Below are 16876 nucleotides of genomic sequence, written 5' to 3' on the forward strand. Positions count from 1 at the left end.
AAGTGCCTTTGCGTGGCTGCTGGGCAAACCTGGACAGCCTTGCCCAACCGGGCGCCCTCCCCCTGCTTCAGATTGCCAACTCCAGGGATGGGATGGCGGCTGTAGCCCAGCTACCAGGAGGGCACCTGGCTCCCCACCCGCAGGGCCGGTGGTGATCGAGGGGTGGGTGAAAAGGCTCCGCACTCTGCACATGCTCCGGAGCGGCCCTTCGCTGTGCCTTGGCATTATAATTGTTTCTGGGTTTAAGCTTTTGGTCTTTTCCCCGGGGTTCCAGGAAGGGGGAAGCTGCCAGGTAACCCGGGGCAGGTGTTTCCTGGGGCAGGTGAGTGGATGGGGGTCCTTCTTCCCCCTCTCCAAGCATCCTCCGCCGCCTGCCCGCCCTTGGCACCCAGCTGAACTGGGCACCCAGCTTCACCACCTCTGCTTGGCACCCAGCGCAGCTTAGCACGAGGAGCTGCTGCCAAGGGGGCGGGGGGTGGAATCTGAAGTTTTTCCATGGGTGATTATTCCTGTGCTTGGCATAATTTGATGCCCAAGGATGCTGAGCTGGTTGCAAGGCTTTCTCTCGACCCAAAATGAATGCCCTCCTCTGGCTGCGCGCCCGGGAGGGAGAAGAGGGTGAGCTGAGGGCGCACGGCTTGGCAAGGGTTAAGAGGAACGGAGCTGCCTTCCTAGAGGGGACAGGAAGTCAAGGCTGGGGGGGGCAGGTCCTCCAAAGCAACAGCCCCTCCCTCCCTGCCAAGTCCCTTTTTGCAAGGGGGGGGGGGGCGGTTGCTTTGTCTCCTCTGCAAAGGAGGCGCCTCCTGGGATCCGGTGAGTCTTCTCTCTGCTCCCCCTTTGGGTGCATTGGGGAGAAGGGAGGGGGGGGCAGGGGAAGATGCATGGCGGGGGGGCGTCCATCTCATGCATGGGGAGACCCCCAAGTCAGGGGCAGCAGATCTGCAGCAGATCGGCCAGCCTCGTCTTCCTGGGAATCGAGAAAGAGGCTGCTGCTGGCCCCTTTGGGGAGGGGTCTTGGTGGGGGGGGGGGGATAACGGCAGACAAAGGAAGCCCATTCAGAAATAGGCTGGGGAAACTCAGCCAGATGGGCGGGGTATAAATTATTATTATTATTATTATTATTATTATTATTATTGGCATTGTCACATTTATGAATGGCATTTGAAGCCGGAGAGAAACAGCTGGGCATAAAATATACACAAGAATAAAACCCCCTTTGCAGTCAGTCGAGAAAGGCTGTTGGAAGATGGAGAACAGAAAGAGCTGCTTCCTTTTGGGCAGAGTTAAACCTTTGGAACTCCTTCCCACAGGAGGCAGGGAGATAGAGGAGGAAAGGGTGACTTGGGGGTCTGCAAGGCACAAGGGCCAGGCTCTGCCAGGGGCTGGGAAGAAAGCGCGGGGGGGGGGAGGAGAGGGGCTCTTGCACTCCAGTCCTGCGGGGGGGGGGGGCTTCCCAGAAGAGGCCCCTGTTAGAACAGGAGGGGGCACTCAAGAGGGGGCCCCTTTGGCCTGATCCGGCAGGGCTCATGTTCTGATGCTGAGTTCCTTCAGATGCAAGTGAACCCTCCCTTCTCCTCCAGTTAGAAGCAAAGCTCCCCCCCCCCCCCCGCCGTTCATCAGACAGGGGTCTTATCCAGACTCCTGGCTGACCCACATGCAGCCTCTCAGGTGTCCAAATGATCTTCTGAGACTGACCAGGAAGCCCTGAACAGAGAACCACCAGAGGTCTCCCCAACCAAGGAATCCAAGACCTGCTGGGAAGGGAGGGAACCTTGGGAGGGACGGGGGGGGGGGTGAAAGAGGCAGCCCCCCCCCCAGTGCTGAGAGTTACTGGGAGACCCTCTTCCCACCAGCTGTAATTCCTGAGTTCCTTGGCAAGGAGGACGGGTTGCCAAGCCACACCAAGGGAACCTCTCCCAGCAGCGCTCAGCACCCCTTACAAACTACGGTTCCTGTGGTTCTATGGACTCTTTAAAGGGGTCTCATCCTGCTTTACAGATGCAGTGCAGGGGAGAGCTGGGAGTGTGTTGTCTTTTTGGAATAACTTAATTGAGCTTTATAGCAAAGTTCATGAGAATAATGACAAATGAAGGATACAAAGAAATCTTGTCATTTGTACACCACAAAAATAGCACAATAGGTTTAGGGGAATATCTACAACATATAGTTCATTATTAGAGGTCAGGCAGTGTCTGAGTTCTTGATTCATGAACAGGTTTAAGCAAAAGCAGAAAAAGGGCCAACAGGACAGAGCAATTAGCAGATAACACTGAGCATCGCATAGCCAAACGCCTGAGGCTTTATTTATTTTCTTCCATGCTTGAGGCTTTATGTTATTATTATTATTGTGGTTTGTTGGTATTTTTACTATTATTACCACTGTTCCAGAGCAAAGTGCAACCATTTAAAATTATTTTATAAAGTCAAAACAAGTAATAATCAGAGGAATAGGCTGGGTCCTCCGTTGTCAGAGGCCTTGGGAAAGAGGGGGAGGTGCCTCTGTAGGGAGGGAATCCCCCAATGGGGGGTCTGCCCCCAGGATGCCCTCTCTTGGCCCACCCCCACCCAAGACTCTCAAGGGGGTGAAGCTACCAAGAGGGCCCCCTGCCAAATTTCACAGCCAAGAGGGTCTGTAGGGATTCAGTGAGGAGGGGGAGACCCTTGGATGCTCCTTGGAGAAAAAGGGGGGAAAGACATGCCCTTCTTAAAGAAAGGGAACCCAGCCAAGGGGACTGGCTGGCAAAGGAGCCGGAGCTGGAATGGGCACTTGCATACCCAGTGGGAATGTGAGGCCCTTCTGCGCTCGCTTTTTAGTGCTGCCCTTTGGCCTGGCCCACGTGGCCCTCGGGGGCTTCTTATCTGGCCCTCAGAGTAGGGATGCCACCCCAGTAGTGTGTCTTGAATGTGCTGGAGATTCCCAGGGCTAGAAAATGAGACGGAAGCAGGAAAGAGATGAGCCTTCAAGATCCCCCTGTGGACCTCACCTGCAGAAGCAGTTAAGAAAAAGAATATGGAAGGAGAATGGCCCACATACCGGTTATTATTAGAAGGACAGCAGGATGAACCCACGTTGAAAAAATATGAAGGAATTAAAGGGTATCTGACGGATTGGCTGCAATATTTTCAAATACATCAGAGATTAATCATGGATAAATAAACAGGTCTTACAAAAGAAACATCAAAATTTGAAAAAGAATTGATACCAAGTAAAGGAAAATACATCTCAAGGATATATGATCTACTATTAGAATGGGAGGGATGCAGGTGGCGCTGTGGGTAAAACCTCAGCGCCTAGGACTTGCCGATCGCATGGTCGGCGGTTCGAATCCCTGCGGCGGGGTGCGCTCCCGTCGTTCGGTCCCAGCGCCTGCCAACCTAGCAGTTTGAAAGCACCCCCGGGTGCAAGTAGATAAATAGGGACCGCTTACCAGCGGGAAGGTAAACGGTGTTCCGTGTGCTGCGCTGGCTCGCCAGATGCAGCTTGTCACGCTGGCCACGTGACCCGGAAGTGTCTGCGGACAGCGCTGGCTCCCGGCCTCTAGAGTGAGATGAGCGCACAACCCTAGAGTCTGGCAAGACTGGCCCGAACGGGCAGGGGTACCTTTACCTTTACCTATTAGAATGGGAGGTAAAGGAAGATCAAGTGAAAGCAGTAATGCTGAAATGGGAACAAGACCTGGGTTATAATATTTACATGGAACAATGGGGAAAATTATGGGGGGAAGATCTAAAATTTACGGCCTCAGGGAGAATATAATGAAAATGATGTACGGATGGCACCAAACTCCAGAAAAACTTGCTAAAATGTACAAGAATAGATCACCTGTACGTTGGAGATGTAATAGAGAAATTGGGTCTTACTTGCATATGTGGTGGAAGTGTGCAGACATCTTCGTATTTTGGAATAATATATGAAGAACTTAAAAAATTATTCAAATTTACATTTTAAAAAATGCCAGAAATATTTCTATTAAGTATATTGCCAAAAGAAATAAGGAAATCGAAAAGAACTTTGTTCATGTATGGGATAACAGTGGCCAGAATCTTAGTAGCAAGAAATAGAGCAATTCCTAACACGGCGGACTGGCAAATCCTAATGGTGGAATACATGCAGAAGACGACAGGAAGGATAAGAGGCCAAACAAAACAAATAGCCTCTAAGGATTGGAGGATTTTTAAAGAATACTTAAAAAAATTACAGTATAAAAGGAAACTTCTTGGCAGAATTAGACTGAACCTTGCATTGTATAAATATAAGTTTGTAGGGAAGTTAACAGAAACTATATAAGAAATATATAACTGTGCGGTATAAGATAATCAACAGATAAAGTACAGCAAGACTAAAGTCGTTTTCAATTTCTTGTTTTACAATCATTCACATCATTGGGAGTACAAAGGATGTTAGTTATAAGAATTGTGTTGTTTCATGTATTGCTACTGTCTGTTTGTCAATTTATAGTTTGTTTATTTGATTGTATGTTGGTTTGTTTGCTTTCCTGGCATAAATGCATCTATTTTAAAACAAGAAAGATATATATTTAAAAGAAAAGAAAAGATATGAGCCTGCAAGTGGGGGTGGGAGGGAGAGCAACCCTAGAGGACCCCAGGGTTAGGACCCCCACTCTAGCCTAGTATCCAGATTACATCCTGTAAAAATGACTCGCTTGTCAATCACACTTCTGACCTCTTTCATTGACAGAAAACACTGAAAGGCAGGAGCAACCAGGCGGATTCATCTGACAGAAATTCCCTATGTTGCCTGAACATTTTGCATAGTACCTTTCCTTCTAAGAGAGCTAGATGCTGGCCTCTCCCTTTTTAAAAAGGAAAGCTCAGAGTCTGGGTTGTGTTGCAGCCCAGCCCTGGTTCCTAGTGAGACTCATCCATGATTGCTCAAAGAACCTTTTTCTTCTCCTGACCGTTTTTCAATTTCACATGTATTTGCTTTGTAGGATTTGCAGACGCCTCTATTTAGGACAGACAACTGGGCAGAAGAACAAGGGCTTCCTTCTGATATCTTGGAGGCTTCCTGAGAGCCAGGATGGATGAGCAAGACTCAGCTGGTCCTGAAGCAGGAAGAGGCCATGCCATCAACACCGGGAGCAGTGGGGGAATCTGGGAAAACTCTGTGCAGAAGATCCTGGGTGAGGAGGACTCCCTCCACTCAGATGTGCAGAGACAAAAGTTCAGGCAGTTTTGCTACCAGGAGGCCAAAGGACCCCGTGAGGTTTGTAGCCGCCTCTACTGCCTTGACTGTCAGTGGCTGAAGCCAGAAAGGTATACGAAAGATCAGATGCTGGACCTGGTGATCTTGGAGCAGTTCCTGGCTGTCCTTCCACCAGAGATGGAGAGCTGGGTGAGGGAATGTGGAGCGGAGACCAGTTCCCAGGCGGTGGCCCTGGCCGAAGGCTTCCTCCTGAGTCAGGCAGAGGAGAGGAAGCAGGCAGAGCAGCAGGTGAGAGAGACTTTCCTCTGGATACTCCCAAGGGGCTCTGAACAGGAGGGCGACTAATTTTTTGGAAAGCATCCAAGGAATGATACCTGAGAACTCTAAAGTGCTTGCCTCTACCATTCCTTTTCTAATCTTTCTCCCTGTTCTCTGTTTTGAATCCTTGTTTCTCTTTCAGGGAAAGGATCTGTTTGCAGAAATGGGCCTGGATTCCTGTGAGGCAGAGAAGACTCTGTTGGACGCTAGAGAGAGGCCGCTGGGTAAGGAGGAAGGAGCTTTCCCCCCTCAGTTTGGTCACATTCTGTGGATTTGGAAACTAATCCCTGGATTACCATATTTTTCGCTCTATTAGATGCACCAGATGATAAGACACACCTAGTTTTTAGGGGAGGAAAACAAGAAATAAGAAAGCAACACAAAGCATGCTGAGCTAAGAGGGAGCGCTCCTCCATCTTCGCTCAGGAGGCTTTGCGGAGCTATCCCTGAAGCCAGGGGAGCAAGTGGAATCGGTGCGCACTGATCCCTCTTGCCCTCTTGGCTTCAGTGAAAGCAAGCCTACTGGCTTTCCTCCCACAAGAGCCGCACACACTTTAAAGGGAGCGCAGCTCTTGGGGGCTTTTGCGGGAGGGAGAGAGCTGCGTGCTCTGTCCCTTCCCCCACTTCCCGCAAAAGCCAGAGATAGCCGCGCAAAGCCTCCGCAGGGCAGCGGGATAAAGGCTCCCCGCTGCCCTGCAGAGGCTTCATGCGGCTAAACCAGAAGCTAGAGCAGCCAGTGGGATCGCAGCGCAGCAGTCCCGCTGGCTGTCCTGGCTTCTTGCTTGGCTGCGCGCAGCCTCCCCGGCTGGGAGAGACTGCGTGCGGCTATGGCATAAGCCAAGACAGCCAGCGGGATCGATCCCGCTCGCTGTCCTGGCTTCTTGTTTAGCTGCGCACCCCCTCTCCCAGGCAAGGGGAGCCTTCATCCCCTGCCCAGGAGAGGCTGCGCATGGCTGAGGCTCCCCCAAGAGCCGCGCTCCCTTTAAAGAGCTGTGGAGCATGTGTGCGGCTCTTGGGGGCTTTTCCCCAAGGAGGGAGAAGGGCAGTGCAGATGTGGCCTGGGTGTGTGTCTGTCTTGTCTTTTTATTGGGTTTTATAAACAAGGGTCATAAGACAAATAAAGCATACAAATAAATAGACCGAGTCTTCTCATGTCATTTGTAGATCACTGGATGAGCATAATAATTTGGTTATTCTGCTAAAGCCAATTTGGTTGCCCATAAAGGAAGGCTACTCCTACTGTACTTGCTTTGGAGCGTTGTCCTTTGGCCCCGCCCACATGGCCCTCAGCGGCTTGGCCAGATATTAAATATATAGCTCTCAGAATAAAGAAAAAGGGACCTCACCCCAGTAGTGTATATTGAGAATGTTGGGGATTCCAAGGGCGAGGAAATGAGATGAAAGCAGGAAAGAAATGGTCCTTGGAGTGAGGTGGGGGGGTCGGTGGGAGAGCACAATCGCTGAAAATGACTAACTCGTCAGTCACTGTTCTGACTTCATTCACGATTGAAAACACTGAAAGGCAGGAGCAACTAGGCTGTGTCACCTCACAGAAATCCCTTCAGTTGCCTCTACGTTTTGCATTATAAATTCCCTTCTAAGTTTCCTCCTCCTCCTCCTCCTCTTCTTGGCTGTGGTGCAGTCCAGCCCTGGTTCCTCAAGACTCATCCATGCTTCTTGAAATAACACTTTTCTTCTCCTGATCATGTTTCGATTTTATAACAGAACAATGTATTTGCTTTGTAGGATTTGGTAGCACATCTCCTTTGGACAGGCGGAACTTGGCAGAAGACGAAAGGGATTCCTTCCGATCTCTTGGAGGCTTCTTGGATGAGCAAGAGTCAACTGGCCCAGAAGCAGGAAGAGACCATGCCATCCAAAATGGGGGATTCTGGAAATCCTCAGTGCAGAAGATACTGGATGAGGAGAACCCCCACAGCTCAGATTTGCAGAGCCAGCAGTTCAGGCAGTTCTGCTACCAGGAGACTGAAGGACCCCAAGAAGTTTGCAAAAGACTCTTCCGCCTTTACCATCAGTGGTTGAAGCCAGAAAGGCACACCAAAGCTGAGATGCTGGACCTGGTGATCTTGGAGCAGTTCCTGGCTGTCCTTCCAGAGGAGATAGAGAGCTGGGTGAGGGAATGTGGAGCGGAGACCAGTTCCCAGGCGGTGGCCCTGGCCGAAGGATTCCTCCTGAGTCAGGCAGAGGAGAGGAAGCAGGCAGAGAGAAAGCAGGTGAGAGAGACTTTCCTCTGAATACTCCCAAGGGGCTCCAAACAGGAGGGAGAGTATCCCCAAATTCTCTGCTAATGGCCCATCCTTTTTTTGGAAAGCATCCAGTGAGTGTTATTGGGTACCCCAAAATATTTTGCCTCTGCTATTCCTTTTCTAATCCTTCTCCCTGTTCTCTGTTTTGAACCCTTGTTGCTCTTTCAGGGAAAGGACTCATCTGAGGCAGAGAGGACTCCATCTGACAACAGAGAGAGGCCATTGGGTAAGGAGAAATCAGAGTGTCCTGTCCCCCCGTTTGGTCACATTCTGTGGCTTTTGAAACTAATCTGTGGGTTCTTTTAATCTTTTTGTGGAAGACGCTTGGGACCAAGAGCCCAAAGGAGGCGAGAGCTAGTTTTGCCCAACTAAAATATGAAGTGGGTGCAAACGTCAAAATGCAGTCAGCAGGGGAGACTTCTTTTTCAAAGGCGCGTCTGAAGTGAGAGAGACACAGATTCAGGGCTCTCCACTTACCTTGCTCTCTCGCAGGTGACAGAAGGGTGCCAGCAAGACCGCCAAGTCCGTCTTTTCATCGCAGCAGAGAGGAGGCAGCGGCTGTGGTAACAGATCAGGTAGCGGAAGGAGCCTTGCGGGGAAAGAGGCTGGGGGGGAGCTGCTGGGGGGAACGAATCTCTCTCCTCCTCCTCTTGTCTTCTGTCAAAAATGCCCCCAACGAAGGATGAAAACGCCATTTGAGAAGGTTTCTGTGCTGAGAATAAGGAAGAGAATTGGGATTCCAGATTCCCCTCACGGGGCTTCCCCTGCTATCCTCCCTCTCCCTGTGTCCCCGTGATTCCTTGGAAGTTGGCTTTAGGGAATTGGGTCTCTGCCCCCTTCCAAAAACAGGGGGGATCTTTCTGCCAATAATGCTTCTGCAGGCAGAATGATTTGAAGAAGGCAATGTGGAGTTGCACCCATTTACACAAAGGTTAGTAAAGGTAAAGGGACCCCTGACCGTTAGGTCCAGTCATGGCCGACTTGGGGGTTGCGGCGCTCATCTCGCTTTACTGGCCGAGGGGGCCGGCATACAGCTTCCAGGTCATGTGGGCAGCATGACTAATCCGCTTCTGGCGAACCAGAGCAGCGCACGGAAATGCCGTTTACCTTCCTGCCGGAGCAGGACCTATTTATCTACTTGCACTTCGTGCTTTCGAACTGCTAGGTTGGCAGGAGCAGGGACCGAGCAACGGGAGCTCAGCCCATCACGGGGATTCGAACTGCTGACCTTCTGATCGGCAAGCCCTAGGCTCAGTGGTTTAACCCCCAGCGCCACCCGCGTCCCACAAAGGTTAATACCCATCATTAAAACACACAGTAAATGAATTCCATTAAGACAGCAAGAGCTGTTGGACAGTGGACTGGTCTCCCTGGGGAGGCTTTTCAGCAGAGGCTGGATGGCCGTCTGCCAATGATGCTTGAGCTGAGATTCCTGCAGTGCAGGGGATGGACTAGAGGACCCTTGGGGGGTCACTTCCAACTCTATGATTTTATGATTCTAAGACAGAGGTCGGCAACGTGTGACCCATGGGACGGATGCGGCCCACAAAGACCGTTTTACTGGCCCACGAGCCGCCCCTGAACGGAGCTGCCTGCTTGGTGCCTGCGCTAAACCGGCACGGCACAGGGACTCGCCAAGCACACTGGAAATTGCGTCTGCGCACACGCAGATACTGGAAATCACATCTGCACATGTCCAGACGCCGAAAATCATTTCTGCGCAGGCGCAATTTCTGGCATCTGGGCATGTGCAGACACAATTTCAGGTGTCGTGCTGCCCCAGTCCAGCCCATGGACAATCTCCGTGGCAGTGATCTGCCCCATGGCCGGTAAACCTTGCCAACCCCTGTTCTAAGACATTAAGCATAATTGAAATGTGAAGCAATTCCATGAAAACAACAAAGCAATGATCAGGCAGAGAACAGCCATATGTAGTCGATAATCAGTGTGCTGTCTAAGAGGAAGAGCCTTTTCCTTTTCCTCAAAGGGTCTGGTGTGCTTTGAAGACGTAGCTGTTCATTTCACAGAGGAGGAATGGGCGTTGCTGGATCCTGACCAGAGAGCTCTGCATGAGGAAGTCATGGAGGAACATCATGGGATCCTGGACTCTCTGGGTAAGGCCCCCTGATGGATCCCTGCTTTGAAATTCCATACATATCTCTAGGTGATGAACGCCCCAGATTTTGCTGGAGCTCCACAGTGCCCCCTGTTCGAATCTGACACCCCCACATCAAACCTTGAATGGAGGGGTATCCACTCTTTGGTCTGTGCATCTTCTTCCTCCAGTTTTGCCTTTTTAAACCATGATCAGGCTGGTCTGTACTGCCCAGGCCTTTTTAAAGATAGGCCTCAGGGCGGTGAGGGAACTTGAAGCAGCTTCTGTCTGGTTTTCTGGGTTTGCTTCTTCTTCTGCCAGTTTTTGGTTGGCCAAAGACATGATTGATATTGGAGATGGCTTGGATTCCATGATTGGGCCAAACAAAATCCATCCCAGATAAGAGCCAGGCTTTTCAAATCTCAGTTTCCCATAGATATGCCTGTTAATGCCAGTCAACAAAGGCTGTCAACCCTGTAGAATGACTCTGCATCTAACTCCTTTGTTCTTCCTCTATCACAATTCATGTTTATAAGCATCATTCAATAATATGGGGCTCCATGTTTTCCTCTTTTTAAATTGTATTTTTATAATTTTTATTTTTTCGGTTTTTCAAAAATTCACAGACATACAGATTGTTTGTTGTTTAGTCGTTTAGTCATGTCCACCTCTTTGTGACCCCCTGGACCAGAGCACACCAGGCACTTCTGTCTTCCACTGCCTCCCGCAGTTTGGTCAAACTCACGCTGGTAGCTTCCAGAACACTGTCCCACCATCTCGTCCTCTGTCGTCCCTTTCTCCTTGTGCCCTCCATCTTTCCCAACATCAGGGTCTTTTCCAGGGAGTCTTCTCTTCTCATGAGGTGGCCAAAGTCTTGGAGCCTCAACTTCAGGATCTGTCCTTCCAGTGAGCACTCAGGGCTGATTTCCTTCAGAATGGAGAGGTTTGATCTTCTTGCAGTCCATGGGACTCTCAAGAGTCTCCTCCAGCACCAGAATTCAGAAGCATCCATTCTTTGGCGATCAGCCTTCTTTATGGTCCAGCTCTCACTTCCATACATCACTACTGGGAAAACCATAGCTTTAACTATGCAGACAAAACACAAATCACATACATTTCCAATATGCATATATTTGACTTCCCTCCTCCCCTTTTGTGGTTCCTTTTTAATTTTAATTTTCATGTTGCATTTTCTACATTACTCCATTTTTTAGTTATTCTTTATTTTCTCTTAATATGTTTAACTGCTTGTATTGCGATAACCCTGCTAGTGAGCTTATTTGGATAGATGAGTTTTCCAGATATTCCACAAATTTCCCCCAATCTTTAATAAAAACCTTGCCATTTTGTCATAGTCCATTAATTCTGCCCTCTTTCTTGGCTGACACTTCATCTCCTTTCCATCTCTTGGCAAAAACCATTCTAGCTGCAGTTGTGACATACATAAGCAATTTTTGGGGTCTTTTGGAATCTCAGTGCCTACTACCCCTAGAAGAAAAGCAGCTGGGTTTTTATTAAAAGTTATCGTAAACATTTTTTTCAGTGTAAGCTTTTACTCTCTTACAAGACCCCCACATATGGTAAAAGTACCTTCTTTTTCTTTACTTTTCCAGAATGAGTTTTTTTATTTATACATTTTTGCCAATCTACTAGGAGTTAAATGGAAGATTTTCCGCTGCTGCATGGAGCTCATGGCTCCATGGAGTTTTGCTGCTGCCTTGTGTCTGCGGCTCGATCTCAGCCCACCCCGACTTCTTTCGGAGCTGAGAAACAAGAGAGAAAACTCGCATCCAATGCTGGACCCTTCGGAACCTAAATAAATCCTTTCGGTGTTCATGGGATGCACAGAGCCCCAGTGCGTTTCCCAACACTCTCGTGACGAGTGAGCTGCTTAGGAGAAAGTGAAATTGCCATTATGCGGTAAACCGGAAGTTCAGGGCTCCTTGTCTTCCTGAGGTTCTAATCCATTTCTCTCTTCGTTGCAGGTGGTGATGAATTAGAAATTAAGAACAAGGAAGACGATGACAAAGTCCACACAGTGGAGGAGACATATCAATATTCAGAGTGTGAAGTCAGCTTCAGTCAGAGCTCCAATTCCACTTCCCATCAAAATCTCATTGAGAATAAACCCTACCAGTGCTTCGAATGTGGAAAGAGCTTCAGTCACAGCCACCATCTCACTTCCCATCAAAGAATTCATACCGGGGAGAAACCCTATCAGTGCTTGGAATGTGGAAAGAGCTTCGGTCAGTGTGCCCACCTCGCTGCCCATCAGAGAATTCATACAGGGGACAAATCGTATCAGTGCTTGGTATGTGGAAAGAACTTCAGTCAGAGTTCCCATCTCACTTCCCATCAAAGAATTCATACAGGAGAGAGGCCGTATCAGTGCCTGGAATGTGGAAAGAGCTTCAGTCACAGCACCCATCTCACTGCCCATCAAATAATCCATACAGGGGAGAAACCTTATCAGTGCTTGGTATGTGGAAAGAGCTTCAGTCAAAGTGGCCATCTCACTGCCCATCAAAGAATTCATACTGGGGAGAAACCATATCAGTGCTTGGAATGTGGAAAGAACTTTGGTCAGAAAGCCCATCTTCTTTCCCACCAAAGAATTCATACAGGGGGGAAACCATATCAGTGTGTGGAATGTGGAAAGAGCTTCGGTCAGAGGTCCAATCTCGCTGCCCATCAGATAATCCATACAGGGGAGAAACCCTACAAGTGCTTGGAATGTGGAAAGAGCTTCAATCGGAGCGCCACTCTCTCTGACCATCAAAGAACTCACAGCAGGGAAGAATTGTATAAATGCTTGGAATGTGGAAGGACCTTCACCTGGAAGCAAAGTCTCATTACCCATCAAAGAATTCATACAGGAGAGAAACCGTATCAGTGCCTGGAATGTGGAAAGAGCTTCAGTCACAGCACCGGACTCTCCTTCCACCAAAGAATTCATACAGGGGAGAAACCCTATCAGTGCTCAATTTGCGAAAAGAGCTTCAGTCAGAGCAGCCATCTCACTTCCCATCAAAGAATTCATACAGGGGGGAGACCCTACCAGTGCTCAGTTTGTGAAAAGAGCTTCAGTCAGAGCAACCAACTCACTTCCCATCAAAGAATTCATACAGGGGAGAAGCCCTATCAGTGCTCGGAATGTGGGAAGAGCTTCAATCGCAGTCACCATCTTGCTTGTCATCAAACCATTCATACCGGAGAGAAACCATATCAATGCCTCGAATGTGGAAAGAGTTTTAATACAACCACAGGCTTCAATAGTCATCAACGTATTCATGGCGGGGAGAAACCATTTCAGTGCCAAGAGTGTGGAAAGAGATTCACCTGGAAGCAAAGTCTCATGGCCCATCAAAGAATTCATACAGGGGAGAAACCGTACCAGTGCTTGGAATGTGGAAAGAGCTTCCGTCGGAAGTCGCATCTCACTGCTCACCAGATAACTCACAGCAGGGAGAAAACCAACGATGACTGTGTATGAAATTAATTCTAAGAAACTTTAATTAGTATGCAGTTGAGGATTGCAGCAGTGTTCTTGTCCTTCGGCATCCCAGCAAATAAGTCAGCCTTGGCTCAGTACCATGGAGCCCACCCTCAGGGCCAATATTTCTTCATACTATATACGCAAGGTACAAGTCATTGGCATAGATGTTGAATAGCTTTTCCCTGACACGTCTGGGAGGAGGGTCAATAGCAATTTGGAAACAATGATGAGGTTGCTATTGATGCTTGGAGGACGTTGGCAAGCAATTCATATACTTCCACTTCAAAAGCCTCCAAGTTGCAAATTGGTGGTGCTACTTGTTTTCCCTTGCTCCACAGAGTTGGACCCAAAGATATAAGAAAGGAGATTTTAACACCAGGAGGAACTTTCTTGTAACTTGAAGCCATTGGTTTGAGTCCTACCCTTCAGAGCAGGAGAAAACAAGCTTGTTCCCTTTCCCATGAGATAGCCCTGTAGATATTGGAAGATGGCTCTCATATCTACTCTCACTCTCCTCTTTTCCAGGCTAAACATACCCAGTTTCTTCAACCGTTCCTCATAAGGCTTAGTTCCAAACCCTTCATCATCTTGGTTGCTCTCTGCACACCTTCCAGCTTGTCAACATCCTTTTTAAATCGTGGTGCCCAGAATTGAACACAATATTCCAGGTGTGGTCTGACCAAGGCAGAAGAGAGTGGGGCTTCCCTTGATCTGGACAGTAGACCTCGATTGATGCAGCTTAGAATAGTGTTAATCTTTTTTGCTGCTGCATCACCCTCTTGACTCACGTTAAGCTCGTGATCCACCAAGACCCCTAGATCCTGTACTGCTTGTAATCCAGGTGTCTCTCGTCTTAATTTGTGCATCTGGTTCTTCCTGCCGAAGTACAGAACCTGACACTGGTCCCTCTTGAAATTCATTTTGTTAGCTTGGTCCCAATTCTCCAATCTGTTAAGGTCATTTTGAATCCCAATACTGACTTCTGTGGCATCAGCTATCACTCGCAATTTGGTATCATCAGCAAATTTCATAAGCATCTCCTCAGTTTCTTCATCCAAGTTATTTAAAAAGACATTGAACAACAACAGGCCTAGGACAGAAGCCTGTGTTACTCCACTTGTCACTCTTTTCCAGGATGATGAGGAACCATTAGCGAGAACTCTGTGGGTTCGGTCAGTCAACCAGCTACAAATCCACCCAACAGTTAACTCGTTCAACCCACATTTTAACAGTTCCCTTGCATGAATATCACGGGGGACTTGGTCAAAAACCTTACTGAAATCAAGATACACTATGTCCACAGCATTTCCCTGGTCCACAAAGTTTGTAACTCTTTCTCAAAAAGAAAGAAAAGAGATTCATCTGGCATGACTTGTTTTTTGAGAAAGCCCTGCTGGGTCTTAATAATAACACCATCCTTTTCTAAGTGTTCAAAGACTGATTGTTTAATTATATTTTCCAGGGCCTTTCCTGGCATTAGTGTCAAGCTCACCAGTCTGAGCTTTGGCCTGCCTGACCTTCACCCTTGAACTGCTGGCTACTCAGCTATACGCCTCCTTTGTGATTTTCCCTTTATTCCCTTTATTATGTATGCCCTTTTTAAATATCAGCTCCTTATGCAATCACACCAGTCTCCTTAGATGCCTCCCACTTTTATTTCTTGTTGGAATTGTATGCATTTGGGCCTTCAGTATTTCTCCTTTTAGAAACTCCCATCCATCTTGGACACCCTTCCCTGAATATTTCTGAAAATGGGATCTCACCTAGTATTCTTAAGCTTTTTGAAATTGACACTCTTAAAGTCCAGAGTGCATGGACTACTGCAATGCACTCTCCATGGGTCTACCTTTGAAGGTGTCTCATTAACTGCAACTAATCCAGAATGTGACAACTAGATGGGGGACTGGGAGTGGCTGCTGAGACCATATTACACCGGTCCTGAAAGACCTACATTGGTTCCCTGTGCATTTCCGAACACAATTCAAAGTGTTGGTGCTGACCTGTAAAGCCCTAAACGGCCTCGGTCCAGTAGACCTGAAGGAGCGTCTCCACCCTCATCTTTCTGCCTGGACACTGAGGTCCAGCTGCGAGGGCCTCCTGGCGGTTCCCTCCCTGCGAGAAGTGAGGTGACAGGGAATCAGGCAAAGGGCCTTCTCAGTGGTGGTGCCTGCCCTGTAGAAAGCCCTCCCATCAGATGTCAAGGAGATAAAGAACTACATAACTTTTAGAAGACATCTGAAGGCAGCCTTGTTTAGGGAAGTTTTTGATGTTTGATGTTTGATTGCTTTTAATTAATATTCTATTGGGAGCTGCCCAGAGTGGCTGGGGAAACCCAGCCTGATGGGCGGGGTATAAAAAATGATGATGATGATGATGATGTGTGACTACACTCTGCTTACCCTTGCCTCTGTATCATGAAATCCAGGAGATGATCACTTTCTCCCAAGTTTCCCAGTACTTCGACTTCATCAACCAGTTCCTTGCTATTGGTGAGGAACAGGTCCAAGAAAGATTACCCCCTTGTTGCTTCTTCCACCTTCTCGGAAATGAAATCATCAGCAAGGCAATAGAGGAATTTGTCAGACCTTCCATTCATGGCCGAATTTGAGTTCCAGCAGATATTGGGGTTGTTGAAGTCTCCCATGACTACTGTATCTTTTTCTAATGTGTGGTAATCTTCTATTGGAAGGCGTCATCCAAGTCTTCAGTCTGGCTTGGAGGTCCATAGGAGACCCTCACAGTAAGGTCACTGTTGTATCTCCTACAATTTTTACCCATTGTCACAAGGCTGACAGGGAAATGCTGTGTCTCTAGAAGTCAGGAAAAAGCGATGCTGGAGAGCGCTGTCCTCTTTCCTATGACAATTCGACTTTAAACAAGCACCCGTGAGTAAAAACGGAAGATTTGGTTAAGAAAATTTATGAATTAGGCAACGAAGCGGGAAGGTCTAAACGGGAAGTCCGCCTTCCGCTTCTTGTAAATAGACTGAAGCAAATGACTTTGCAAGCTAAATCGCCTGGAAAATTGATTCTAAGATTGAAATTTCCTGCATCTATAACCATCAAAACCTCCTTGACAGCAGGAGAAAAGGGGGAAAGAAATTTTGACTTCTTAATCCTGCAGAGAGAGTAAAAGAATATAAGTTTCCATCCTCCCAAACCTGGGGACGGGTCGTCAGGACAGGAATTGTCGAAGATGTCCATTAATTGAAAATGGAACACTTTTGACAGATAGAAACAAAAGAGAAACAAAATAACTTCAATGCTGCTTTCTGCTTTTTTGTATTGTAAGGAAACAAAGTATTTGAAAATCGAAAGTGAAATTTCCTTTGTTGGATACATTTTAAAGATGGAAGTTAAATAGAAACTGTGTCCCCTAGAGGGAGCTTGTCAGCTTGTTTGCTGCTATCTACAGGGAAGATATAACAGCTGTGAAAATTAGACCGTGGGACCAGCTATTTGACTTTGAACAGAAATGAATATGGAGGAAGTTTTACTCTCTGCCCTTGGCAAAATAAATGCTATGCTGCAGC

General features: G+C 48.0%; 1 protein-coding gene across 2 annotated transcripts; it reads left to right on the top strand.

Annotated features, from left to right (window-relative positions):
- Positions 1 to 715: 715 nt before the first annotated feature.
- On the top strand, positions 716 to 15429 carry LOC307227201 (uncharacterized protein). Of its 2 annotated transcripts, XM_079996461.1 has the most exons (8): positions 716 to 813; positions 4954 to 5456; positions 5629 to 5710; positions 7233 to 7720; positions 7922 to 7979; positions 8246 to 8328; positions 9741 to 9867; positions 11834 to 15429. In XM_079996461.1, the coding sequence occupies exons 2-8, from the start codon at positions 5043 to 5045 to the stop codon at positions 13339 to 13341; spliced, it is 2760 nt and encodes a 919-aa protein (XP_079852587.1). In that variant the 5' UTR covers positions 716 to 813; positions 4954 to 5042; the 3' UTR covers positions 13342 to 15429. The 2 variants fall into 2 exon arrangements, with proteins under 2 accessions (XP_079852587.1, XP_079852588.1); XM_079996462.1 differs by lacking the exons at positions 716 to 813; positions 5629 to 5710; positions 7233 to 7720 and having other exon boundaries at positions 11834 to 15419.
- The last annotated feature ends 1447 nt before the right edge of the window (positions 15430 to 16876 follow it).

The sequence above is a fragment of the Podarcis cretensis genome, assembly GCF_951804945.1.
Source record: "Podarcis cretensis genome assembly, chromosome: 12".
Classification (NCBI taxonomy): Eukaryota; Metazoa; Chordata; class Lepidosauria; order Squamata; family Lacertidae; genus Podarcis; species Podarcis cretensis.

Excerpts from the sequence above, each read along its gene's own strand:
- LOC307227201 (XM_079996461.1), top strand. The coding sequence starts at position 5,043 with ATGGATGAGCAAGACTCAGCTGGTCCTGAAGCAGGAAGAGGCCATGCC. Across the intron at positions 5,711-7,232 it reads CGCTAGAGAGAGGCCGCTGG|GATTTGGTAGCACATCTCCT; the intron begins GTAAGGAGGAAG and ends TTTGCTTTGTAG. Across the intron at positions 8,329-9,740 it reads CGGCTGTGGTAACAGATCAG|GGTCTGGTGTGCTTTGAAGA; the intron begins GTAGCGGAAGGA and ends TTTTCCTCAAAG.